Here is a 27,975-nt window from a genome sequence, read left to right on the forward strand (position 1 = left end):
TGTTTACTGCTTGTTCTTCCCCAACTTGCTCTAAAACCAAAACGTAAGCATACGTGATTTCTTGTTATGTGATAAACACACACACGCGCACACACACGCACACACGCGCACACACACGCACGCACACACACACACACACACACACACACGCATCATTATAACAAGAACCAGGTCCTATGAAAACTATGGCAACTGGAATAGATATACAAACATCTAGATAAAACTTCAAAATGGATTACCACAAGGACGCCACAGCGTGCTACTTTTTTTTTCTTTGAAGGAGGGGCGGATCTTAAAGTTAGTAATGTCCTAATAATTAATACAAAAATGTTTGTTCTCAGTGTACAAGGCATTGAGAGCAAAAAAAAAAAAAAAGTCTTCTTACTGACTAAACTCTAGGAACTGATTTATAACAGAAAATCAGGTTAGCAAAATGTACCTGTGTTAATCCTAAACTCTTAAAGCCTAATGACTTTTTTAAAAAGTTACAATATAGAATCTTCTAGCTTTTTTATTTTAAAAGCACATGTCCTGCATGACCTCTGAAAACGTTTCTCCTTATCCAGTATTTGTTTCAATCTAGTGTTCCAACTTAGTCTTCCCAATTTCATATGAGATACTCTACTGAATTATTTCTACATGTTTGATTAATTAAATAAGGATACATCGGCCTCCTTTCCTTTTTGTTCCATCTCATACTTACATGGAATGGTTCTCAAGTAGAGATTATCTCTGATCACTTGCTGCAGTTTGTGGTCAATTGATCCTTTCTGAAACTGAAGACTCAGGTAATGTCGCAAATCTTTATTAATGACTTTGCCTACAAAAAAAAAACAAACACAGAAGAAAAAACACAGAACTGTTAGATCTCCAGTTAGATACTGATGCCAGTGACGGACTGCTCTTAAAGCTTTTAGCTATAAACAGGAAAAAAAAAACCAGAGTATGTTACTAAAAACAAAGTTTTGCTAAAAACAAACTATTATAGTACTAAAATATACATACCTGTAATATATAATGTGGGCATAATTTTACAGTTAGTAGGGGAGGGAGAAGGTATAGGTTAGAGAATATGACAAATGCCCAAGGTAAGTTCCATCTTTGGCTTTAAATACCATCTACATACAGGTAACTTCTAGGTTCTTACGTCTCGATTCCTGACCTAGGTCCACCCAGCTCCAAAGCCACCAAACTCATTCATGTATATTGCAGATATGTTTGAAAGTCAAATAAGCACCTCAAATCTTCACCTGAAAACAGAACTCTTAATTCCACCCTCCCCCAGTTTTCCTCCATGCTAGTTTTCCTTGTCGTGGCAAAGAATAGCACTGTCAACCCAGCAGAACAAACCCAAAAGCTAGAAATCAGAAGTTTCCGATTTCTCCTTTTCACTTCCATCCTCCAGATCCACTCCATTAGCAACTTTTGTCATTTCTACCTCCAAAACATATCCCATACTGTCCACTTCTCTCCATTCCCATCACCTCCACCCTAATCTGAGCCAGCATCATTTCCCATCTGGAATTCTGTAACAGCCTTCTAATAGACTCCCTGCATCCATTCTTGCCTCCTTCCTGTTCCCACCATTTGCACAGAAGCCAGAGTGAGATTACAAACATAAGCCAGATAATCACCAGTCTGTTTAGCCTACCCACCAGCACCCCACCCCCATGACTACTTATTGCACTTGGAATAAGATCCAAACTTCCACGTGTTCTAGCTTTAGCCATCTCTGACCCAAAACCATTCATGCCAACCCCTCACCAACCATGCTTCCACCTGCACTGGTCAGCCAAATGGGCTCTACCTCAGAACCTTCTGCTTATCTGAACAGGCATTTTCTGTCCATTCACTTGACTCTTAGATCCAATATGAATAAATAAGAGAATGACGGATTTTTTTTTTCTTATTTGTGGGGAAAATGGGAGCTAAACAGAGGACTGTTAGAGCTCTCAGAGAAATGTTAAGCAGAAAAACGGAGGACTGCAGAAATCTGATAGCAGTGAATTTATAGTAAAGGTTGAACTTGAAATGAAAATCAAAGCAATCCAAACACTGTTCATTAGATAAGGCTTCACATGATTACCAAAGAGCAATGTTATGACAGAATGGATTACTGTACTGAGTAAGAAATGACTGGGTGATTAAAATACACTCTTTGTTTATTTGGAACAGCTTAATTATGACAAGGTTAGATAAGGCAAAAGGTTACCGCATATCAGTTAATTTTTTCAACTATTATTCCATAATGTAACATTTCTAATCCTCCCCCCCCCCCCTTTTTGGTCTTTTCTCACAGGTATAAACAAGCAAAACCAAATGAGATGGTGTTAATATAAGCAGAAAACCACGATGCTGCTAAAGTGTAGAGATAACATTCGGATCCTAAACTAATAAACACGAACCAGAAAGTCCCTGTTTTGCCTTGCCAAAAACAGATGCTGAGGAAGGGAGACAGGTCTGTGATCAAAGAAGGAAGCCTGACAGATATTTACAGGGATAACACAGAAGAATCCCTGGTCCCAGAAGTTGCTTCTTCCGGGCATTCCGGAGCTCCACCCACCTGAGTTCCATTCAGATGGAATCATATTACGCCATTTCGCATTTTCATCACGGTAGTTGCTCATTACTGGGTGAAAGAAAAACCTAATTCCTAATCAGTACTGTACAGTCTCATTTCTTATTGAACAAAAACATACCCAATAATGAGTTTATTAAGTATTTTATAAATAGGCAAGGTGTGTTCCAAATGCTTTGTAATAAATATTACCCAAAACCTTTGATGGATTGTTTTATAGGTGCTGAGAAGTCTTAGTGATATTTGCAGGCGTTTAGAGTTTATGAATTGAGAGAGAATGCATCATTGTTTTATTCCCATTTAAGATATTATAGTACAGGCTCCAATATCTAAACGCCTGCTATCCGACATATTTTCATGAATATACTCTATTTGGATAAAGGATAATTCCTCTGTAATTCAAACAGACAATCTGAGTCAAAACTTTTTCTTTAACTCAGATTTTGTTGTTTTTTTTTTTTTTAATTTGAAACTTTATTGCAATATATGGTATAGCTCACAGAGGTAACTATAAAATGCTAAGAACTCAGATTGGATTTTAATCCAGTTAAAACAGATTTAATCCATTAAATTAGACATGATGAAAGACAGAGCCATAATAAAAATCACAGACCACAAGTTACAGCATACAGGGATTTCTTAAGGTGGATACTGAAGTTAAAACACCACATTTTCTGTTTCAAGGGCCTACGAGATCTTAAGACTGAGAGGCCAGGTAAAGCAGAAAGAACTAGATTCCAAGAATCGTACCCAGGATTATCAGGGCTGGAACTGCACTCTCAATTATCACCCGCAACCCCTGCGGAGATTCTGGATGCAACAGGGAGATAAAGAGTTGCAAAGAAAAGGGTGAGGGACAGTTTCACAAATGTGGTCTCTTATTTAAAATGTGCGAGCCATTCAAAAAAGTTATCAGCACCTTCAAAGTTGGAGACAAAATATTACAAATATCACTGAAATGTCAATTATAAAAGATTAACAACTCACATGGGTTGGCATTCTTTAAGATTAATAATTAATAGTAAAATATATTGGATGTAGTGGTCATCATGGACATCCTTGCCTCAAGAAACCAAAGGAACATCTGTAAGGGGACAGAATATTATAGCTCCCTCTTTGATTGGATTCCAGGGAATTTGCTTTAAAAAAAATAAAACACAAATATCCGGAGTAGGCAGATGACTATGGAATTACTAGAAGGCCAACAGAAACGTTAACTCACAGAAACACTGCTGAGTATATCTATATTATCAGGCTGTAAAGAAACTTCTGTCTTTTATTTAGGCAGAGTTTCACAGAAACTTGACATTTCAAGGGTATAAAAAACATTGACTTGGGGTTAATACAGTTGTCACTCAACAAGTAAGAGAAAAGATTCTTCATAATTTAGGCAGCCACCCAGCCCACCCAGGCAGCCTTTTGCTTTAAGTGTTAAGATTATTCCCCGACTTCTAAGTGATTTATAAGTTTATTCGTGGAATTTAAAAATAGATCTATATACCTTACAAATATGGCTCAGGTGTGGAAAAGTCTGTAACCGAAATGTCAATCATATGAATAAATCCAGGCACTCAAGTTTCAAAATACAAATCTTTAGTCAAAAGAACTCCTAAGTATAAATCCATACTTTCTGAATATATTCAAATTAATATTCAATAGCAGTTCTCTCTGAGGAATCCGTGTATAGAGACACAGGTTATTAGTTAGATAAACCCCATGGTTGTGGCCATGGAACCAGCTGTAAATCAATCTAATCGTCAAAATCTCACTGCCTTTTCCGTAAGGATAGTCTAAGAGACTTTGTCAACCACTTGCTAAAGTCAAGGTATTACATGACTGTACTATTCTCTAATCCAGTAGTAATTACAGAATCGGGGGGAAAAATGAGATTGGTTTGGCATATCTCATTCGTATAAATTCACGCTGATTCATGGTCACCATCCTATTCTTTTCTAAACACTTAAAATATTTTCTATTTTTTCAATCTCTTCAAATTTGCCAGTTTCAGGTTAAGGAAGTGGACTTGGCTTTTCACAATCCATTTCATGCCTTTTTGGAAACTGGAACATTTGCCTCTCTTCAGTCTCCTGGTACTTTCCACATTCCCCATGATTTCATAAAGAATACTGACAATAACCCGGAGATAAAATCTTCAGTGCCTTCAACTCCCAGGAGGCGATTCAGTTGAGTTTTGAAAATGTACATTCGTTTAAAGTGAATGGAACTTTTACTACCTCCTCATTTTTTTAAAATTTAATTTCTCCCATTTCAGGCTGTTTGTTTTCCTTTAACTGTTGGAAGAGTAATTCTGCTAGTTCCAGATTATGGAAGCGAAGTAAGAACGGTAAATGTCTGATTTCTGCCTGCAAACAACTAACATTAACAACATCTTCCGACGAAGCAAGCCTACTTCCTTTTTCCTTCCTGTTGTTCTTGCTCCAGACATCACCTTAAAAGCATTTCGTGCTCTCTGAAGTATCTTAGCTACTTTTGAGCTCTGGCCTGTAGAGAAGAAAATTCTTAAATGTTCATTTCTTACAGTCTACTTAGCTCTGTATTAATGTGATCATGTGCTTCTTCCATTTGTCAGCATATACATCTTTTAAGAATTTTTTATAAGTTTATTTACCTTGAAAGAGAGTAAGCATGAGCAGGGGAGAGGCAGAGAGAGAGGGAGAGAAAGAATCAGAAGCAGGCTCTGTGCACTGTCAGCATGGAGCCCTAGGTGGCGCTTGATCTCATGAACCATGAGACCATGACCTGAGCTGAAATCAAGTTCACAACTTAACCGACTGAGCCACTCGGTGTCCCAATCATATACATCTTTTAAAAACTGTGAGCTGCTCAGTGCATTCTGTGTACCCATAAGAACTCCTCACATAACTCTTCTTTTAGAAATCTCTAGTCTTAGAACCGCACCTAGAGATGCTATAAACTTTTAAAAATCTGTTTTCCTCAAAGGCAAAAAGTATGGGCATAACCACGTCCTGGTTCTCTTCCTTACTACGGTGACTGTATGACAGTCAAGTGACTTCCCCCAATCAACCATTCAATCTAAGTACCTCAATACAACTAACGTTACCATTAGTCCTTTCCCATTAGACCTGGCAGTGTATTTTATTGTTCCCTCCACCCCGTGAGCTCTACAGAAGTAGGAGAAAGCTCCATGAAAGTGGGAAGAAGATCTACATAAGCTCCAAAGGGGCTCCAAATCTATATACTCCATATCGGCTCCTTGGTTAAGGGAGGGTGCTCCTAAAACAAAATAAATCAAATGGTAGTCTTTTTGTTTGTGAAACTGCAAATGGTATTTGAACAAGACTTTTCTAGAAAGTCAACCTACGTATTTCATAGTAAAATATATTTTATGACACTGAAGTCATTCAAAATTATCTTACACAGTTGTTAAACATCGAAGTTTGTCAGCTGAGGGCCAACCCTTGGTTTGTTTTTACAGATTAATACCCATATCTAGCATACAGAATGAGTGAATCAGTTTACTTTTGTATTTTTGATTTTTCATTTGACCCGCTCTATCCTTGAATACATGAAATTTTAGAAGAGAATCCTCATCTGATACAGCACTCTTTAATAGTCTCTATACAACTTTATCCTAAACTGTGTTTCTCAAGCCATGAAACTGATTTTGACACTCAAAATACTAAATTTTCATTGAAGCAGCATGCTCTGTAAGTGTTTAAAAGTAGGTTTAATTACAGTTTATACCCTAATTCCTCAAATTCTGTTCTTTATTTATTAATATTTTTAAATGGATTCACAAAATGCTATCTGGCTATCCCGAAATGCAAAATAAGGCTAAATTAACCATTCAAATCTATTGTGTTCTAGCACCGCTGGGGATAACAAGTCCAAGCAGGAAGAAAGCTCAAAACCCTTCTGCTCTTTCTGGGGGGAAGATGTAAGAATGAGAAGAGAATGGGAAATAGAGAACACTGACCACTAGAACTGCTATTTTAGAAATGTTATTATACATATTACATGCTGTGTGTTTTCACTCTTCATGCAAACCTTTGAGGTAGGTGTTCCTGTTATTTCCACTTTACAGAGAAGGAGCTGAGGTATAAGGAGATTAAGCAACTTGGCCAAGGTCACATCACTAAATGTAGCAAACCTGGAATCTGAACCCAGTCAGTTTGGCTCCAGAATCTACACTGGAGCCCCATGCTACAATGCCTGTCCCCCACACCTATCCATCTATCTATCTGTATCTTTTGATGAATCTCTCCCCTTGTAGAGGCTTATGAGAGTACAAACGAATGAGAGCTCCCTCTTAAGAGCCTACACTTCCTTGAAAGGGCCATAACTATTGTGTAGACGAGTATGCACTGAGTCCAGAGTGGCAGGCACTTGTGGGTAAAGCAGTGAATGAGAGGGCACCCAATGAAACTTGAAGTTTCGCAGGGAAGATGAACATTAAAGAAGACATTGGGGTTTTTTTTTGTTTATTTGTATTTATTTTTTAATGTTTATTTATTTGGAGGGGCAAGGAGAAAGGGGGATAGGGGATTCGATGAGGGCTGTGCTGAAAGCAGGAGACTGACGTGGGGCTCGAACTCACAAATGGCGAGATCATGACCTGATCTGAAGTTGGACGCTTAACCGACTGAGCCACCCAGGCATCCCAGAAGGCAGCATTTCAAACACAAGGGCATCATGAAAGATCAGTACAGAACACTGTGCGAATCTCCAATCTAGATGCCAAGTCTGGGCAGTCTGGGAAGACATCCCTAAGTAAGTTACACTGGAGCTGAAACCTGAAGGATAGATAAACAGGAACCAGCTAGGCCAAAAAAAAAAAAAAGGTGTTGGGGGGGGGCAGGGGAGTTGAGGGAGTAGGACATGCAAAGACACTTTACTCAAGGTGGGAAGGAACACAGTGCTCAGAGGAACTAAGAGAAATCCAGTATAGCTGGTTCTTAGAAAGTGAGGAAGAGTTCACACAGGCTGAGACACGAGCTCCAGGGACCAGTGAGTTGACTAGCACCTTACAACAATAAGAACATCAACTGACTTACATATAACACCAAGGCCCTTCATAACTGCTATAAGCTGACAACTATAGATATGTTCCTACTGGTCACCTCTATTTTCTATATTTCAAATGCCAACTCATTTTTCTGTTCCGTCCTCTATCTGTAAGAGCATCTTCACTGTTATCAAGTTGGAAGACCCATCTGTAAATATTTTTTAAGTTTATTTTATTTATTTTGAGATCGAGGGAGTATAAGCGGGGGAGGGGCAGAAAGAGAGAGGGAGGGAGAATCCCAAGCAGTCTCTGCACTGTCAGCGCAGAGCCCAGTGTAGGGCTTGAACTCACGAACCGTGAGATCATGACCTGAGCTGAGACCAAGAGTTGGACACTTAGGCTACTAAGACACCCAGGTGCCCCTGAGATCTCTGTAAATCTGGAAATGCCTCTGTCATTACAGGCAAATAGGACCTTAATGAATTAAAAAAAAATAATTTATATAATGAAATTCTTATTCAGTCCCAACTCTGAAAAGCATGAAATACTCTGGAATCCCTTGAGCCATTTCACTTTTTACAACTGGTCAGTGTCCCATACTCTCACGAGACACAATGAAGAAACACGGACTGAAGCATTCAAATAACGCTGCCATTTTCTGCAGACTATTCCTGCCACCTCAACAGTCAGGAGAAAAGCCTCCTGCTCACGGAGGTCACTTTCAGTGTTTATTTTTTCCCAGCTTTATGGAGATATCATTGACATATAACACAGGTAAGTTTAAGGTATACAAACAATGTGATGAGTTGATACACATAAATGTTGTGAAATCGTTACCACAATAAGGTTACTTAGCACCTGCATCTCACCCCCCCCCAGTCCCGCCCCTAGTAATACTTACCATTGTTTTGTGTGTGTGATAAGTTTTAAGATCTATTCTCTTAACTTTCAAGTTTACAGTACAGTACCAATAGTTATAGTTACCCTGTTAGGTGCAGTCACGATAGCTACAGTCACCGTGTTATTTACAGTTGCCCAGAACTTACTCATCTTACAGCTGGACGTTTGTACCCATTGACCAACATCTCTCCATTTCCCCTTCCCGCGGCCCCTGGCAACCACCATTCTATTTCTAGGAGTCTGACTTTCTTAGGTTCCACAAATAAGAGAACATAGAGTATTTGTCTTTCTCTGTCAGAAATCACATTTTTTGCCTGTATTACAAATTATGGCAATAGTACATTGTTAAAATGGGAGTGTCCATTCTCCACTGGTTCCTGGAAGCAGCCATCAAAAATACATGGATCAGATTTCATCTCACTGCCCTGGGTCCTACATCGCTGGCAGTTTGAAGTCAAGTCTGCTGTTACTCACCTGGTTCTTGCCCTGTACACCCTAGACAAGTTTCCTTTTCTCCCTCCCTTTTTTCTTTCTTTCCTTCCTTCCTTCCTTCCTTCCCTCCTTCCCTCCTTTTAGTATTATTATTTTTAATGCATTTACAATCAGAAGAACCGAGAGCATAGCTAAAGAAACAATTCTTTGGTTTACATTGCTTGTTATGTCTGAAAAAAATCTCTGAACTGTACCAAACTAAATATATTTTTCCTAAAAGCCTAATACTGCTCATTACATGTAGAATTCAATGTTAATGCAGCATTGAAATTGCTTCATTATATTCAAATTATGTATAAGTAAAACACATTATCATGCCTTTTCTTAAAGTTTTTATGGCTTTTATTTGTTTAAATAAAGCAAGTATTTCAATGTAGGATATATTTGCAATAATAAGCATTTCCCCCCCCCACCCCACCCCCCCCCAAAAAAGAAAACTCTGCTGCAAGGCCAGGGATCTGAATTAAAAGTTAAAGGGTTGGTGCCCCAGAGGAAAATGCTGCTGTACCTTTGTGTGTTCTTACTCCTGAGGCAACTACACCAGTCCTGTTGACACCCTGCCCTACCCTTCCAACCTCCACCTCCAGTTTCGGCTTTGTCTACTCTACCTGGCACCCCTCGGGGTTGTGTACGTATAAATAACTGTCAGAGCAAAAGGCGTGCGCGCTGGCCGCTCGTCCACCTGCTCTTTGAAGCCCAGACCCGAGGGGAACTCTGAAGTCCGCAGTAAGAAGCTCCTGTTTTCATCTCTCCTCCCTGCTGGTTCTTGCTACAGAACAGTGGGGCACGCTTGGCCTCCCTCACCGGGTCTTAAGGCTGGGGGGAGCCAGGGACTAGGTGTTGTTCCTCTCCATTCTCCACAATGCCTAGCACAGTGCTGAGTACATACTTCTCTTAAACACACCACGCTGACGCTTTAAATAATGTGGCTGCTACACTGATAGACTTTTAAATGGAATTCATCGGAGAAAAATACTTTTCCTGTAATTCTCAAAGAAATCCTTTCAGTAAGCAGCATCATTAAAAATAATGTTTTCAGAGGCGCCTGGGCGGCGCAGTCAGTTAAGCGAACGACTTTTTGTTTCGGCTCAGGTCATGAGCTCACGGTTTGTGAGTTCAAGCCCCGGGTCAGGGTCTGCTGGTGGTGTGCAGCCTGCTTAGAATTCTGTCTCTCCCTCCCTGCCCCCGTCGTGCTGTCTCTGTCTCTCTCAAAATAAATAAAGCTTTAAAAAATGTTAAAAAAAAAAAAACCCATAATGTTTTCAGTATAAAAAATGTGGCCAAATGCTCATGATATAGCTTAAATGGGAAAAGCAGATCATGACACAGATATTCATTGCGACCTCAAACTGAAATAATCACAGGATATGCAAAATAAAAAACTAAGGGACGTGTATAAGACCAACTCATAAATACTTAATAATACTTATGAGTATTACTGCAGGGTCTAATTATTGGCTATTTTTTAAATTTTTTTTAATGTTTATTTTTGAAAGAGAGAAAGACAGCGTGAGTTGGGGAGGGGCAGAGAGAGAGGGAGACACAGAATCTGAGTCAGGCTTCAGGCTCTGAGGGGTCAGCACAGAGCCCCACGCGGGGCTTGAACTCACAGACCGTGAGATCTTGACCTGCGGCAAAGCTGGATGCTTAACTGGTGCCCCTCTTGGGTAATTTTTTAAAATGTTTTCTTTAAAAACTATTTTCCGCATGGTTTTTGTACATTCAAATTCTACAGTGAAAACCTATTTCTATAATGAGAAAAAAATTTTAGAAAGTTGAGACTCTATTTTCAAAACCTGTGCCTTTCAAAGGTCAGGAGCAGAAAAGGAAGCCTGACGTGGTGGACCATTATGAGAAAAAAATGTGCCAAAGTTCCATGTGGCTGCTGAAACTGTTTGTGTAGGTTTTCCCTTAATCATTTGTTTTTAATCAGTATTATTTTCACCATAGTGGGTTAAACTGCAACCATTTTGCATTTACCTGAATCTCAATTGATAAACAAGCTATAGAACTAAAACATACATTAAGTGAGGAAGTCAGATAAGTAAGGGGAAGTAAGGGAAGGAAGATAGAAGTCAACACTCTGGAAAAGACACAACAAATTCACAATTTTCCCTTAAGAAGCCATATATCAGGAAGAACAAAGTAAAATGAACCTTCCTAGGAGAACAGAGTGGAAAAAATAAAGAATAAGTCATCAAAAGTGGGTCCTTTTCTTTTGGAAGCCTTTATTTGATGGGATCATGTAGATTTAGTACTTAAAGCAAAACAGTATTTGTAAAGTGCTGTCCTGTGGCTATTTACAATTTTTTCTTTGTGACACTCATGTCAGGAATCATTAGTAAACCTGTCATAACGCCAGATAACCAGTGCCTGGTTGGCACACCAGTATCTGTGTCATAGTATTAATGCTTCATCCTTTTGACAAGAGGGTACAAAGCCATCTATTGTGCCCTGTCATTTTTCCCTGAAAACAGAATAAGTGGGTTCAGTAGTTTTTGCAAATCAAAGTTATGTGCATCAACAGAATGTCCACAACTGGAGATGGAAAATCTGCTCTGTAACTAAAGTTTCATTACAACAGCTGATCGAGACAGCTGAAAGGGGATACAGACGTGATTGATTAGAAGTATAACCAAAACAATGACCATTAGAGAATTCCCACTGTATTTTTAAGATACATGATTATGTAAACAATCTCAACCTTTGGGTTCAGAGGGCAGGTTAATAATCAATCACTATTAAAAAAGCAATTTAAGGGGCGCCTGGGTGGCTTGGTCAGTTAAGCGTCCGACTTCGGCTCAGGTCATGATCTCACGGTCCGTGAGTTCAAGCCCCGCATTGGGCTCTGTGCTGACAGCTCAGAGCCTGGAGCCTGTTTCGGATTCTGTGTTTCCCTCTCTCTCTGCCCCTCCCCTGTTCATGCTGTCTCTCTCTGTCTCAAAAATAAATAAACGTTAAAAAAAATTTTTTTTAATAAAAATAAAAATAAAAAATAAAGCAATGTAATAGCCTCTTTTCCTCTGATAGCTTTTAAATATATGAATTTATACTGATCCTTAGAAATTTTCTCAAGTAGATGGTTAAAGGTCCTACAAATTCTAATATACAACAAAAGTGATCTGACTCTAGTGAGAATCAACATTCATTAAACAAAATTATTTAAGTGTTTCCCATTTGCGTCTCTAATCTCTTTGTTTAATCAGTTATATAGTTTAAAAGATTTTTAAAGTGACCCTTACAAAATATGGTTATGAAAAATGTCAAAATTCCAAAGAAACATTTTGGGGGATAAATGCCCACTTCTAAATGTGTCCCTCTATTCATATCTCTCCACTAAAAATCCTCTCCCCCACTCACCCTACCTATAACGCTGAGTGAATCAGGACCTTCCAGAAAAGGTCAACATAAATGAAGTGTCAGAAGATCTCCAGTCTCCCATTTCCCATTAAAGGATGAGAAGGAACAAAAGAAGAAAGAAATCAGCACCCTTAAACCAAACCAACGGCAAGAAATCTATTCCAAAAGACCATGGAATTTCTATAAATTTCAACATCAATTAGTCAAAACTAAGAAACTGCACTGTAAGAACCACAATCAAGGGCACTAAATGTCATTATCTAGCTTGATAGTTCTGAATTTCGGTTTAAGTACTGAAAGAGAGTTTTCTGGGTCATGGCAATATAAGTCACTTTTACAAAAAGAAGACCTCTCTCTCTAAGATAGAACAAAATGAGGAATGATCAAAAATAGAAGGAAAAAACACTACATTGTAAACCTGAAACTAATGTAACACTGTATATTAATTATACTAGAATTAATTTTAAGTTGAATAAGCTATGGATATCCATTAGAATGAAAGCCATGAAGCTATCAAGAAGAAATTAGAAAGACTCTATAAAAAATTAATCTTAAAAAAAAATGAAAAAAGCTACTTTCTGTCCATTCAACATTAAACTTTAAAGGATACAAAACAATCTGGACTAAATTGAGAAAATACCAAAAGCAGATATGCAATGCTCTTAGCTTGTGAGCCCAACACATTCTGCAGAGTCTGAGTAGAAAACATTCAGAAGGGCCCCCAACAGCATCCCCAGCTCACAGGGTCTCTCATAACAGGGCTGAAGGAAGAAGGCGTTGACCAAGCACGGCCATCTTTCTTTTGTCTTAGGATCTTAAGTGGCAAGTATAATGGCAGTAGGCAAACCCACTTCAGAGCTGCAGACCTGAGTGGCCTTGAGAGTGGAATGATACCATGTTGACCTCCAAAACACAACATGTATGAGCTGCTGTTCCTCCCCATTCCTAACAGCAGGAGACAGAAAGTTCTGAGAGAAACAGTGACCAAGGTCCCAAAATGTGGCTGCCCTCTCCTCTGGCTCCCTCCCTATATCCTACACCTCACCAGACATCTGATGCTACAGAGGACAGATGCTTCTACATCAAGTTGGAGAGTTCCTGTGCTAATGGGAAGAGCCAAGAGGGACCCAGGGACATAAGAAAGGTACCGATGAAATAGCACTGATGGGCTTTAAGCAGAGAAGTAACAAGAGCGGATGGTCATATTAAAAGGTAACTGGAGAAATATACAGGGGAAGGAGCCAAAACTAGCTACGGGGCATGCAGTGAAAAGGTGAGGGTCACTGTCCAGGTGAGAGGGGATTCAGATCAGTGTTGGAGAAGAAAAACAGATGAATTTGAGATTCACTGTACACACCCACCCATCTGAAGAGTTTTTCAATGCCAAACACTGTCCTTCAAAGGAGGTGTCTTATATTTGAACCTTGCAAAGTCTCAGATTACAGAATGATCTACAAAGTATTTTATTAAAAAAAAATACAAAGTATTGTCTGGAGAAGACATGTTAGCCAGAACCAACAACAACTGTGTGCAGAGATAATCTGATACAACTGCTAAGAGAGGTGGGGCTGAGGAGGATAAAAATGGGGGGGGGGATAAAGTGAGAAGATTTAGTAATTATTCCTTGGGGTATTACTTCACAGTTGCATGTGGTAGATGTTACTGTCAAGCAATCTTTCAATGATCACTTGAAAAAAGTGACTCAGTCCATACTTAGGTTATGAGATCATAAATATATGTCAACAGAAAAAGTGAGGGAAAAAATTCTACCCTAATTCTACTTGTGGCTGGGACAGCATTATACACAGATTTAAAAAACACAGTATCTCAAGCAAGTTGGAGGGAAGGGAGGAGGAGGTGTTCTGGAAAACCATGTTACGTGACTCATCCCCGTGCTGACAAAATACTCAAGATGCATGGTGAAGAGCTGGAACAAAATTTTTACACGAAATAGTGGGAAAAATATTTCTAAATTTTAAATATATGTAACAAGGGGCGCCTGGGTGACTCAGTCAGTTGAGCGGCCGACTTCGGCTCAGGTCACGATCTCATGGTTCATGAGTTCAAGCTCCGCAACGGGCCCTGCTGAGAGCTCAGAGCCTGGAGCCTGCTTCAGATTCTGTGTCTCCCTCTCTCTCTCTCTGCCTCTTCCCCCTCTCAATCTCTGTAAAAAATAAAACATATATATTGGGGCGCCTAGGTGGCTCAGTCGGTTAAGTGTCTGACTTCGGCTCAGGTCATGATCTCATGGTTTGTGAGTTCAAGCTCTGCATCGGGCTTGGTGCTGACAGCTCAGAGCCTGGAGCTTGCTTTGGATTCTGTGTCTCCCTCTCTCTCTCTGCTCCTCCCCCACTAGTGCTCTGTCTCTGTCTTTTTTTTTTTTTTTTTTTTCCTGTCTCGGTCTTTGAAAAATAAATGTTAAAAAAAATTTTTAACACAATAAACATATATACATATTTAATATGTAGATATTATATTTTATATACATAGATATTAAACGTAGAAATTTGATTCTAGCCCTAAAAGTTTATATTCCTATTGCCTAACCAAAGGATATTTTTTTAAAAGTGTCTTTAAGAAAACCGTGGGATAGCTTAACTCCAGGGTCTCCTAATATTTGGATTTATGTGATATTGTGACTAGAACCCCTAAGCCTTGGCGATCTACTTGATGAGAAGAGTCAGGGAAAAAGAGACCAAAAAAGATCACTTCAGGTCTCTAACTTGAATCATCAGGTGAGTTTGAGTGCCGTTAAAAAAAAAAAAAAAAAAAAAAAAAAAAAAAGTAGAAAGGGGAAGGAATGGTTTTGGGAATTGAAGCAAGGAATTAAGTTATGATTTGGGGCATGTCATTTGAGATGATAGCGAGGCAGACACCATCTGGTGTGGGGCAATGAGAAACCCAGGCACTACTGATGTGGAAGGTTGCTACAACCTTTCTCAAGGGCACTGTGGCAATATCTGGGCTATGTATTTGCGTATCTTCTGATGGAAGAGCTCTACTAAAGCTCCATTCACACATAAACATAAACAAAAGTACCAGATGAGTGTTCGCTGCAGCCTTATCTACAAGGAATTTAAAAGTCCAACTATAGGTAATCGGTGAGTAAATCATAAACCAAACACCTCTTCAAACACTGATGTATAATAGAATCCAACCACATTGTTGAGTAAAAAGAGGAAGCTACAGAACAACATTCAGTGCAAGGTATCACTTTTGAACTAGGTACACATTTTTTATGTGCCTGTCTGTAAAACTATATTCTAAAATGTGCTCACATCTGAATGGTGAGATGTTAAATGATTTTTACCCTCATCTTTGTACTTTTCTATGTTGTTTGAGAGGTTGACTTAAAAAAAACCGCAAAGCATACCATTTTTTAGAAGTCTATGAAGTTTTTTTCCCCCTTTTTCTTAAGTGTTTAAGAATTAGAGCACAATATAATCTTGGAGGTAAACAATAAAAACAGGAGAAGACCACCCTGGCTGAGTACAGCTGGCTTTCAAATTTCAGGGCTGCATAAGTAGAAACACATTGTCAGGGTTGGAGCACCATCCCAGGCTTGAGACCAAACAATTAGGCTAGAGAAGTTAGTCCGTACAGACTTATGCCTGTAATTTGATTATTCAAATGAATAGGGTGACTGGGTGTTTAACGGGTCACTCACAGAACTGGTTTCTGAACCCTGACCCAGGGATTGAGTACGATATCGTGATTTAGGACCAGTTACTGTAAGACCACATCTTAAAGATTAGTAAATTACACAGAAAACAGACTGGAGAAAAACAATTAGATAGCCTGACTACAATAAAAATATTTCCCATGAGATAGATAAAAAAAAAAAAATAGAAAGACAGGAGAGAGGTCAGCCTCTCCCTTAAAGCAAATAAACCCAAAAGACAAGAGGGTGATGAAAGAAAACACCAAGCACTGTGTTAGTGTTGAGGCTACAAAAATCACAAGGTAGTACCTGCCCTGATGTTAAGGTGTCACAGACCGGGATAAACAAATAACTACAAAACTCAGCTAAGCAACATGTGGAAGGTACACAAGAGTATGCAGCCAAGAGGAAATAAATAATTGTCTTTGATGGGGAAAGCCAGTTAATCTAGGCTGGGCAGATGGATGGGGAGAATGGAAAAGGAAGCACGGTAGGCATTCCCAGCATGGGAAGAACATGCCAGCGGCATGGGAGTAAAAAGCAGGGAGGCAGTAGATTATAAAACTGGTGACACACGTGGGACACTCGGGTAACGGAAGGCTTTGCTTAGGACACTAAAGTGTTGGAACATTACTCTGTAGTGAAGAAGACACTAAAAATTTTACCAAGGGAGCACAAAATAGCCGGACGTGTTTTAGATGGATCATTCTGGCAACAATGTGGACTCAAGAGACGAGAGAATAGCTGAAGGGCACTGAGACCCAGCAAAGAACAAATTTAGCCACAAACTAATTAATACTGGCACCAGAAGAATGAGTGCAGCAGAAAATTGGATTGGGGAACGAGGAGGCCGACTTAAGAAACATGCACTGAACATAAGCAATGAACCAAGACATGAAGTGAATGCTTGTACATTTGCAGAGTGCTAGAATTCAAACTTCAAATTACAGGAGTCCCTGAAGGAGAAAAAAAATGAATAATTAATAAACAAGGAGTGTAGTTGAAAACCTGAAAAATTTAAAAGAAAGGAGGCTGGTAATAGAAAGGGTCACCATTGTCTCAAGAAAAAGGAAAACAGCAACAGCACCAAAAAGACACAAATTTAAATTCTTTTAGTTTTTTGTGGGGGTGGGGAGAGCTCTAAGCTTCCCAAAAGAAAGGATAGATATTTAAAGAGTCAAAATCAAGGGGCACCAGGGTGGCTCAGTCAGGTAAGCATCGACTTCGGCTCAGGTCATGATCTCATGGTTTCTGAGTTCCAGCCCCGCACTGGGCTCTGTGCTGACAGCTCAGAGCCTGGAGCCTGTTTCGGATTCTGTGTCTCCTCTCTCTGCCCCTCCCCCACTCACACTCTCTAGCGCGTGCGCGCTCTCTCTCTCAAAAATAAACATTAAAAATTTTTTTAATAAAATAAAATAAAGAGTCAAAATCAAGAAAGATTAAGGTGACAACTCCCTGATGAAAGACAGGATGTGATTTGCTTGGCAACAAAGACTCTTCCAGAACTGTGGGGTGGCAGTTAAAAAAATATTTTTTTCACCTAACCATCTTTTCTTCAGAGAACAATGAAAGGAAAAACCCAGAAGTCTAGGTCTGAAAGTAAAAGAAAACCTTGTAATTTAGAGCTGCTGCTGGCAAAAGCTACATCATACTGCTACTGTGATGAGAAGACAAACAGGTAACATGACACATGAAGAAGAAAACAAGAGACCAAAGCAAGGTAACTCGACCAACAAACAACGGAAGCAGGCACAATCCACAAACTACCTTATTTTTCCCGGTGGAAAGTCAAAAATTACTGCTTTACAGAAAAACATAAATTGATCACAGTCAGGTTGGAAAAAGTCTGTGGTAAGTTCAATACTAACATCAATTCTTTGTGGCTCCTCAAAAACCTATGAGTATACATATCACCTTGTTACCAACATTTCAGGCACTTTCATAATACACACAGCAGGAATTAATGTTTCACTACTTCCCAAGAAATAATATGATTCATCTGTGCCTTAACCTCAGTAAATTTCACATACACTTTGTTAAACTTTAAATCTAAAAACTAAAACCGAGTTCATTTCTGATGCTCTTGAAAATACTACCTATCCTATTTAAGAAAAGGATCAGCAGATGACAAAAACCAACACCGAAAAGAAAATTATTCTTTTTAAAAAAATTTTTTTTAATGTTTGTTTATTTTTGAGAGAGAGAGAGAGAGAGAGAGAGAGAGAGAGAGAGAGAGACAGAGCATGAGCAGGGGAGGGGCAGAGAGGGCAACACAGAATCCAAAGCAGGCTCCACACAGCACAGAGCCAGACATGGGGCTCAAACCCACGAACTGCAAGATAATGACCTAAGCCAAACTCAGACACTTAACTGAGTGGGACACTGAGCTGGGACACTAAGTGGGGCACTTAACTGAGTCAGACACTGACTGAGCCACCCAGGTGCCCAAAGAAAATTATTCTCATTTATCAAGGGCTTTTAAAGAGTCAGATATGATTAATTTAGATGAGATCTTATAAGACAAATGGGCAAAATATTAAATACTTGTTAGTGATAAGATCGTACCTTAAATTTTTGTCATAAATGTTGTTACTATTTTTACAATTAAAAACAATAAAACTAGAAAAAGCCAAAACACAAATATTTAGCTATACTGTTTATAACTATGAAGACAAAAACATATACATTAATAATGACTGAAAGGGAATTGGCAGACATGAAAACATGTTCAGTTCTGTTTCTGGGAAGCTGTGTATGTTTATAATATAAAAATTTAATGAAAACCTGACATACAAAAAGATTCATAGTTGGCCCTGTAAAAATGAAATATACCATTTTTCTTATACAAGAGTGAATGATAGTTAAGTAGTAAGGCTATATATATGTGATAACTATTTTTACTAAATTATCTAGTCAATTCAATTAATAATGGTGAAGAAACCAATCGAACTGATTTTGTTAATGATTTCTAATTATTTTAGCCATAATTACATATTTGTCATCAATCAATGGTATATGCATTCAAAAATTTTAAATAACTCTACATCAGTGGTTTAAATATTTTTGTAAAAACAGAATTCTATCTTCAAAAACATTTATGAGGAATTCCTTGTATAAAAATAGATAAGACTGTAGAGTCCAATTTGAAATGCACTGCTTTCCCAATTATAGATTTACCAGACTAATACATATGTGATTGTTTTAGTTCCTCGAGAGGGCCTCACTATGCTCTCTTAAAGGGGGAAACAGATTTCTATTAATAACATGTTATGTATTAAAGCTTCCCATAAGCACAGTGAATTTAGTCTAAGATTGTAGCTGCTCTTTTCCCCCTATAGAACTTCTGTTTAACTACAGAATTCTTTTTTTATAAACTGAAAAGGGAGGGAAGCCACTAGAAAAAAGAAAAAAAAATTGGCAAGAGAAATGATTCAAGCACAGGAAAAGAAATGCAATGGCCTTTAAACTTCTAAAAAGATACTCAACTTCCCTCATACCAAGATAAATGCTAATTAAAACACTGAGCATTTTTTACCCATCGGACTGATGAAACACTCAACACCGTTGCTGAGGTTGTGAAAAAACGGGCATTTTTATACGTTGTTGGTGGGTGCGATGGCATACCAAGAGTGGCATGGTGGAAAGAGACCATGCCAGGTGCCCACAATAAGAAAGAACATTGTCTATAGAGATTTTACAAACCAAAACTTAAAGTAGACTTGCTTATCATCATGTGCCAGCAATTTTTTTAAAAATACAAGCAATGTGGGGCGCCTGGGTGGCTCAGTCGGTTAAGCGTCCGACTTCAGCTCAGGTCACGATCTCACAGTCCGTGAGTTCGAGCCCCGCGTGGGGCTCTGGGCTGATGGCTCACAGCCTGGAGCCTGCTTCCGATTCTGTGCCTCCCTCTCTCTCTGCCCCTCCCCCATTCATGCTCTGTCTCTCTCTGTCCCCAAAATAAATAAACGTTAAAAAAAATTTTTTTTAAACAAGTGGACCATACTCATGTAAAATGTTCATAAAAGGAGAAACTAGGGGCGCCTGGGTGGCTCAGTCTGTTAAGCGTCTGACTTCGGCTCAGGTCATGATCTCGCGGTCCGTGAGTTTGAGCCCCGCGTCAGGCTCTGGGCTGATGGCTCACAGCCTGGAGCCTGCTTCCGATTCTGTGCCTCCCTCTCTCTCTGCCCCTCCCCCGTTCATGCTCTGTCTCTCTCGGTCTCAAAAATAAATAAACATTAAAAAAAAAATTTAAAAAAAAAAAAAAAATACAAGCAATGAAACATTCCCTAAAATAATCTTTTGTTGTTCCTAATTCTAAATAATTGCTGTGGTTGCTGTTGTGTGTTAAAAACATTATGCAAGCTCAAATTAGACATTTGTATTACTTATTTCTTAAACACTGAATTACATATGGAAGTTGATTTGGAGAACTCCCAGTTTAGCCTCTGATATACATGGGCTCAATGCTACATATTCATTTCAGAAATTAAGTCTGTAACGTTTTGAAATGGTTCCACTTTAGTACAGTTTGTCTTGAGCCCTATGATATACTACATATTCCGGTATTTAAACAATAGATTCCAAATAAACAAGGACAGCTGTATGCTATTTCTCCTTTCTAGGTTATCTTTTTTTTTCCTGGTAGGAAGTTTTAGATGAGTTAATCAGGCCCAAAAATACTTCCAGACAGCTGGAATCAGCGTCGCACAATGAACAATAAAACACAAAGCTTTAAAAACAGTTATTTAAAGAACAGTGCACGGAAACTGTGGTTAAGGTCATTAACTACACAACAACAAAATGTAAGGAAATGGACATTTCAAAGAAAAAAGAATCACATTTTGAAGAATGGTAGGAGAGACAACAAAGATGTTGCTATTACTAGAAGAAATCAAAAGGGGCAATGTTTATTTGAATGCCTGTTTACACACTAGCGGATCAAGTTTGCAATCATTCAGTCATTTTCTCTGACACTGCAGAACAAGAAAAACTTCAGGAGTTGGGTTTTTTTTAATTTTTTTTTATTATTTTTTTTAATGTTTATTTTTTTCTTTTTGAGAGAGAGAGAGACAGACAGACAGGGCAGGGCAGGGGCAGAGAGAGAGAGAGAGAGACAGACACAGAATCCAAAGCAGGCTCCAGGCTCTGAGCTGTCAGCACAGAGCCTGACGCGGGGCTGGAACCCACAAACTGAGATCATGACCTGAGCCGAAGTCGGATGTTCAACCGACTGAGCCACACCCAGGTGCCCCCCCTTTTTTTTAATCAAATGTAATAGAAATTTAAGATGAATTTTCTGGCAGAGATACTTTAGTATAAACATTTTCTATAATATTCCATTTATTTTATTTTTAATTTACTTTTACTAGCATGATTATATATTCAAATGTTCAATAAAATAATTTGTTTCCATTTTGTTTCTACCATTATTATAGTTCATTTCATGGTTATTACTGAAAATAATTTTATCATATAGAAGAGGGATGTATTCAAAATTACCTGCTCCAGGCATCAAATATACCAGGTTTATCGCTGCGGAGTATAAAATGATACAACCAGGGTGTAAGAAAAACAAAAACAAAACAAAACCAGGGACAGTTAGAGTTATAGTTACATAATAACAAACAGAAACACTGGGGGGCTAAGCCAGAAATTAATAAAAATGGTTACCTACCATGGAAGTGGTGAAAGAAGTTAAGGTCGGGGGTAGAGACAGAAAATGGAAGTAAAATTCTAACTCTACTTTTTAATATAGTTTGACTTCTGAACCATTCAAATGTTTTTATACATTCAAGAGAATAAAACTAAGTAAAAAAAAAAATCTAAATAGGCAAACCTTAACACTGAAAACAAGTGGAAATAAACCAATTTAACTGCATATCAGGTTGGTAACAACCACATGAAGACAAAAAATATTTCAAGTCACTTTTGAATATAGTACTCTGGCATAAATACTGGGACATAGTCTAAGGATAACAAAATTACAAAGAAGTCTTCAAGTTCACGTGACGGTTGGAGTATTAATATTAGTTCATGTAGTTTTGAACCTATTTTATTTGTACTGTTAGATAAAACAAATAGGTAGTTATGGAAATGATATTAGGAACCCAAGGTATTTGGTGGAAGACAGAAAACACCACAGTGGATTGTGGTATTAAATCTGCACAGATATCAACATGAAACCATGGCTTTAAAAATATACATGCATATACAAACATAACTAGGAAGGTAGTATATATACACGACCTAATTATATCCACTACAGGTAATGGCATCCCAGTAGCAATGAACATCTCTAATGATCAGATCTGGGTTGGTTTTTTTTTTTTTTGAGTTTATTTATTTTGAGGGAGGGAGAGAGAGAGAGAGAGAATGAATGAATGAATGACTGAGGGGAGGGGGAGGGGGAGAGAGAGAGAGAGAGAGAGAGAATGAGAGAATCCTAAACAGGCTCCGCACTTTCAGCACAGAGCCCCAAATGGTTCAAATTCACGAACCATGAGATCATGACCTGAGCCAAAACCAAGAGTTAGACATTTAACCAACTGAGCCACCTGGGCACCCCATCTAATGCTCAGATCTTGCTTTCTAAATACCCTTCTCCATTAAAAGGAACCAAGGCTCCAGCAGGGAAAGTATAAGTGAGCCTAGGTCATTATGATTTTCTGAAAAGTAAGGAAAAAAACTAATGAAAGGCTGTCAAAAAAGCATATGAGCCAGCTTTGAGAGGCTCTCACCAGCCTCTTGAGAGAATGTGAACACCAAAAAGAATAACAGCTATAACTGTTTATAACAAATTGAATAAATAAAAATCCACGAGTACATAATGATACTCTAAAAAGAGAAAGGGGGGGCGGGGGGAAGAGCACATGTGTAACCAGTGGTAGAGACTATAACACCAATCCCCTATCCTCAAAACTTCACATTAAAAGAAGTAAGGATTTATTCTGCCTTTTGGGGAAAGAACTGATGTTCATTTCCAGCAGAAAAGGAAAAGTTCTTTACATTAGTGAACATGTAGAAGAAATGACAGATTTAGCTATGAAATAATTGGTTCAGGCGAGAATCATCGACAGATGATAAGCCATTTGGTATGAAATTATTACCTCACAGATTACTTGCTAATTTCAGATGGGAAAAGTATACTGTGACACAGAAAAGATCAAATTCAGTATTGTTAATAGTCTAACAATCTGACGTCCTTCTAATGTAATACAATATTAAGTTTACAGTACCACCTGTAATGTATCCATATTCGAGTCCAAAATTTTAATCTGAATAGAATCAAGTCCTTAGATTTATGTTCCAGTTTACAGGAATTATAAAGGATAGAGGAACAAGATAAATGATACTACAAAGAAACAATCAAATAGAGAAATTAGAATATTCTGGTTTCTTTTTTTTTTTTTTCTTCAACGTTTATTCATTTTTGAGAGACAGAGAGACAGAGTGCAAGCTGGGGAGGGGCAGAGAGAGAGGGAGAACACAGTCCAATGCAGGCTCCAGGCTCAGAGCTGTCAGCACAGAGCCCGAAGCGGGGCTCAAACTCAGGAGCTCTGAGATCATGACCTGAGCCACCCAGGAGCCCCGAATATTCTGGTTTCTTAAAAAGTCAGTGCTCCCTTGCAAAACAACACAAAACCAGAAGAAGTATGAAGATGTTCTAGAAAAAAAGAGAGAGGTATAACATCCAAAGGCAACATATGATCCGGGAATGAATTCTGCCAAGGAAGGAAAAAAAAAAATCTTTATAAAACACTGAGATAATCAGGAAATCAGAATATGGCTTGAATAGTAAGGGATATTAAGAAATTATTGTTAGAAAAACACAGCTGCCAAAACAGAAAGGCTAGGTTTTATTTTTTTATTTTTAATGTTTTTATCTCCCAAAAAATTTCTCAAGAGAAGAAATCAAGTGAAGGTGAGGTATGGAGAAATGCAAGATGAAAGCAGACATCACGAAAGTAGAAAAAGATTAAATAATGTGAATAATTATGAAATATGAGGGAAAGAGAAGGGTGCAATTCAAAAGTCTGTCATATCATGTAAGGAAACATTCAGCTGCAGCTTTAACAGCGAACCAATTCTTGGTCAAACTCTGTAGGGGCACTGCTGTTGACAGTAATGCCTATAAGCCTGGTATTCTAGGACTGAGCCTCAAAATTTGAAATAATAACAATATAATCTCACATCAGTATAATAATAATTTCCAATTAGTGCATTTAAGTTCCTTAAAAGCACTAGAGTAATAATTTATTTCTTTATTTTTCGTGGTCTGTATTAAAAAGTAAGGCATGGTAAAGGTATTCAATAAATTATTTAAAAAAAATTTTTTTAACATTTATTCATTTTTTGAGAGACAGAGACAGTGTGAGTGAGGGAAGGGCAAAGAGAGAGGGAGACGCAGAATCCGAAGCAGGCTCCAGGCTCTGAGCTGTCAGCACAGAGCCTGACACAGGGCTCGAACTCATGAACCGTGAGATCATGACCTGAGCAGAAGTCGGATGCTTAACTGACTGAGCCACCCAGGTGCCCCTCAATAAATTATTTGTGATTATTTTGTCCAGATATCAAAAAAATTAAACATATATAGTTATAAAATTTTAAAATACTATTGCTACTAAATCTAAAAGTCAGAGTTAAAACTACCATATGTGTGTGTGTGTGTGTGTGTGTGTGTGTGTGTGTTCCATATATATATATATTTCTACTAATGTTATTTGTATACTAAAAGAAACATACTATTTAAAAAGTTAAATTGTTAGAAAGATTTAGCAGGTTAAATTACCAGAAAGGTTTATTCCTACTTTAAGAAATCTCTTCTCCTATATTATATTGAAAACTAAAAATGGATATCTTGATTAGCTATTATGTGGCAGCAAAGAAGCAGAAGATATTCCTAGTTCCCCCAAATGGTTGGAGAAACAATAGTATGGAGGATAGGATACGTTAATTTTATAATGCTGACCTCTAGGTTACATTTTAAAAATATACACCAAAAATATTTGGTGATATTTTCTTCTTCACTGGAATTTGAAAAATCAGTAAAACATAACTCAGAACTTAATAAATCTTTGATAGTCAAAATTTCTAAAGAGAAAAAAAATACTAGACAAACTAGTATTGTTCATAAGTTTTCTCAAAAATTCTCTAAAAAATCGTAATTTCTTGCTTTTGTCTCATATTTATGGTCACTTAAGAGCAACTTGTTATGAGAAAACATTTTAATATAGTTTAATCTCTTATAGCTAGCAATCTCAGACTATAATAAAATTGACTACCACTGAAATATCAAAGAAAAAGAAATTATCATTAATTTTCCTGTGGTAATGGTATTACAAAAGGAAATGCAAGCTAAATAGTTGGGAATATTTTAGGAATGCAGCATCATGAAATTTGCAGTTTGCCTTGGAAAGGTTTGGCTAAACACTCAGAGGTGGAGAGTATGGAATCTAGGTGATGGTTATATGGGTGTTCATTGTCCTATTATTCTCAAGTTCATTGCAGCTTTGAACATCTTCATAAGAAGCAGTTGAAAAAACAGAATTCTTTAGTAAATACAGTATTAATTAATCCTAGCAATATGTATTTCACCAGGACCCGTAATTCACAAAAAAAGTTAAGAACTCATTCTAAGTTCCCTGCCATTCTGACAATTAGAAATCAGTCTTTCATCTTTAATTTCCCTCAGTCAGAAGCAAAAGAACAGTCAGCAACATCTTCCCCAGGTTAGCCAAATGGCTGCCCTAGAGATGCAGCTTTTCTCAGCAAAGGAATTTTCTTCTACCTGACTGCCACTTGACCTCAGCTCAATATCCTCTAAAGCCCAAATTCATGTAAATACAGTTGTAATGAAAGCTGAAAGTCATTTTCTAAACCCTCCGCTTGGCACCAAGATTTATACCCTGGCTTTTAACTTAAATAATATAACATAACACAGCCTTTATAACCCTTCCTCCCTATTTATCATGCTCTTCTTTTGGGGGTGGGGGGGATGTCTCATCTACCCATAGAACTTCTCTAACCATCACTTATGTGCTAATAATTCCCTAGATGATACCTACTTCCAAACTCTTCAGCCTACTGAATGTTCTTACCTGGGTGTCCCAAAAGTTCCTCAAAACCAGCAAGTCCAAATGTGAATTCAATTCATCACCCCTCCTCCACTACCAAAAAGTACATAACTTGCCATAGAGGCCAAACTAGAAACTCGGTCCTCAATCTTGGCTCTTTTCAGGTCAATAGTGACAAATTGCAACAGTGAGTTACAGTAACTAATACACAGTACTGTGTACCTAGCACCGTCCTATGCACTGTACTTATATTAATTAATCCTCACAACATTCTTCTGAGGTAAATATTGTGTTCCTCTTCATATTACAGATGAAGAAATGAGGCACTGAGCGGTTTAGGAATTTGCCAAAGTTTACAAAGCTATTAAGTGGTAGAGAGTTAGCATTTGAACTTCAATGCTTTGGCTCTAGAGTCTGTTTCCGTTAATGTTGCCCTTCCCCCTCCATCACCAAATACTACTGATTTCATCTAAATAGTTCTCAAACTCAGTCCTCTCCATTTTAACGACAACTGCCCTGATCCAGGTCGCTATCCTCTTTTGCCTAGTTAAACCAACAGCTTCCTAAATGGACTCCTGGCCACCAGCTTTGTGGTCCAGTGTAGCCAGGGTGATTTTCCTAAAATACAAATCTCATTATATCACACCTCTGCTTTCATGCAGAACCTTCCAGGGGCTTCCAAGTGAACTAAGCCTAGCAGTCAAATCCTTTACTATGGTTGATGCGGCCTCCAGCTTTCCTCTTTAGCCTCAGCTCCTCTGTAGTTCCCTCTCCACACTCCATACCCACTGTAATTCTTACATTCCTCAGAATGTTCTTCTCCTAGGGTTTTGTGGGTGATGCTCTCTGTCTCTCCGGAACACTCTTCCTCCAACCACTGGTCTGGCTATTTCTTGCACACCTTTTAGATCTACAATCATGTGTTTACATGGACATCGTTTCTTTTAAGAAGTCCCTCAATCTCCCAATTGTAAGTTCACTGCCTCTCTTATTTGATTCCCAAGGAACAAATATACGTGCACACGTGCCTTATCACACTGTACTGTAACTGCCCAATTACTTGTCTGTCTCACTCCCTGAACTGCACCCATTAGAAGAACAGGGACATCGTAGCAAAAGCTCAATAAATACTGAAGAACAAGATGCAACAGAGCTTAAAGCCTTTGTCAAATAAAACAACCATCTTGGTCTAATCATTTTCTTCTTCATAAATCTCATAAACCTCATCTTCGGGAATATTCTAATCTAGCCACTTATTTTTAATGATCTTCTGCATCATTCAAATTATTTCCATTAGTCACTTACCTTCTCCAAACTTTAAACTGTAATAGTTAAGCGAAGACTAGAGAGAGAGAGAAGACAGTTGAACAACATCTATCTTTTAATCTCTATATGCAGCTTTCAAAAGAACCCTTTTACAAAGCAATTGCCCCAGACTCTTCAAAAATGTCAATGTCATGAAAGGACAAAAAGAAAAAGAAAAAAAGCAGGAAGACTGATCTAAATTAATAGACTGAAGAGTCAGGACAAGTAAAGCAAATGAGATTCTTCTTTGGATCCTAGGTTTTTTAAAAAGGGAGAAAGAAAAAAAAAGGAAAAAAGCTCTAAAGGATATTTTTGAAATAACAGGGGAAATCTGAACATAGCCTGCATATTAAGCACTTTTATTGTCTCATTCTTACACTTCTTGAGTGTGCAAATGATATTGTGGTTATGTAGGAAAATGTCCTTCTTCTTAGGAGATACATGCTGATATATCTGGAGTATCATAATGTGTACATCTAGCTTACTGTATTTTTGAAGGAGAGAGATTGAGAAGAGCAGGGGAGGGGCAGAGAGAGAGGGGGAGACAGAGAATCTGAAGCAGGCTCCAGGCTCAGAGCTGTCAGCACAGAGCCCGATGTGCGTCTTGAACTCACGAACT

At 38.2% G+C, this 27,975-nt stretch overlaps 1 protein-coding gene across 2 annotated transcripts in view; it reads right to left on the reverse strand.

Moving 5' to 3' along the window:
- The window catches only part of MAGI3 (membrane associated guanylate kinase, WW and PDZ domain containing 3), a 247,688-nt gene that overhangs the window by 99,833 nt on the left and 119,880 nt on the right, over positions 1-27,975 (reverse strand). For both annotated transcript variants that reach the window (XM_047868943.1, XM_047868945.1), the window contains exon 2: positions 704-820. In XM_047868943.1, coding sequence (XP_047724899.1) covers positions 704-820 — 117 coding nt within the window. The remainder of the gene's footprint in view (positions 1-703; positions 821-27,975) is intronic.

Source organism: Prionailurus viverrinus, chromosome C1 (genome assembly GCF_022837055.1).
Source record: "Prionailurus viverrinus isolate Anna chromosome C1, UM_Priviv_1.0, whole genome shotgun sequence".
In the NCBI taxonomy this organism is placed as follows: Eukaryota; Metazoa; Chordata; class Mammalia; order Carnivora; family Felidae; genus Prionailurus; species Prionailurus viverrinus.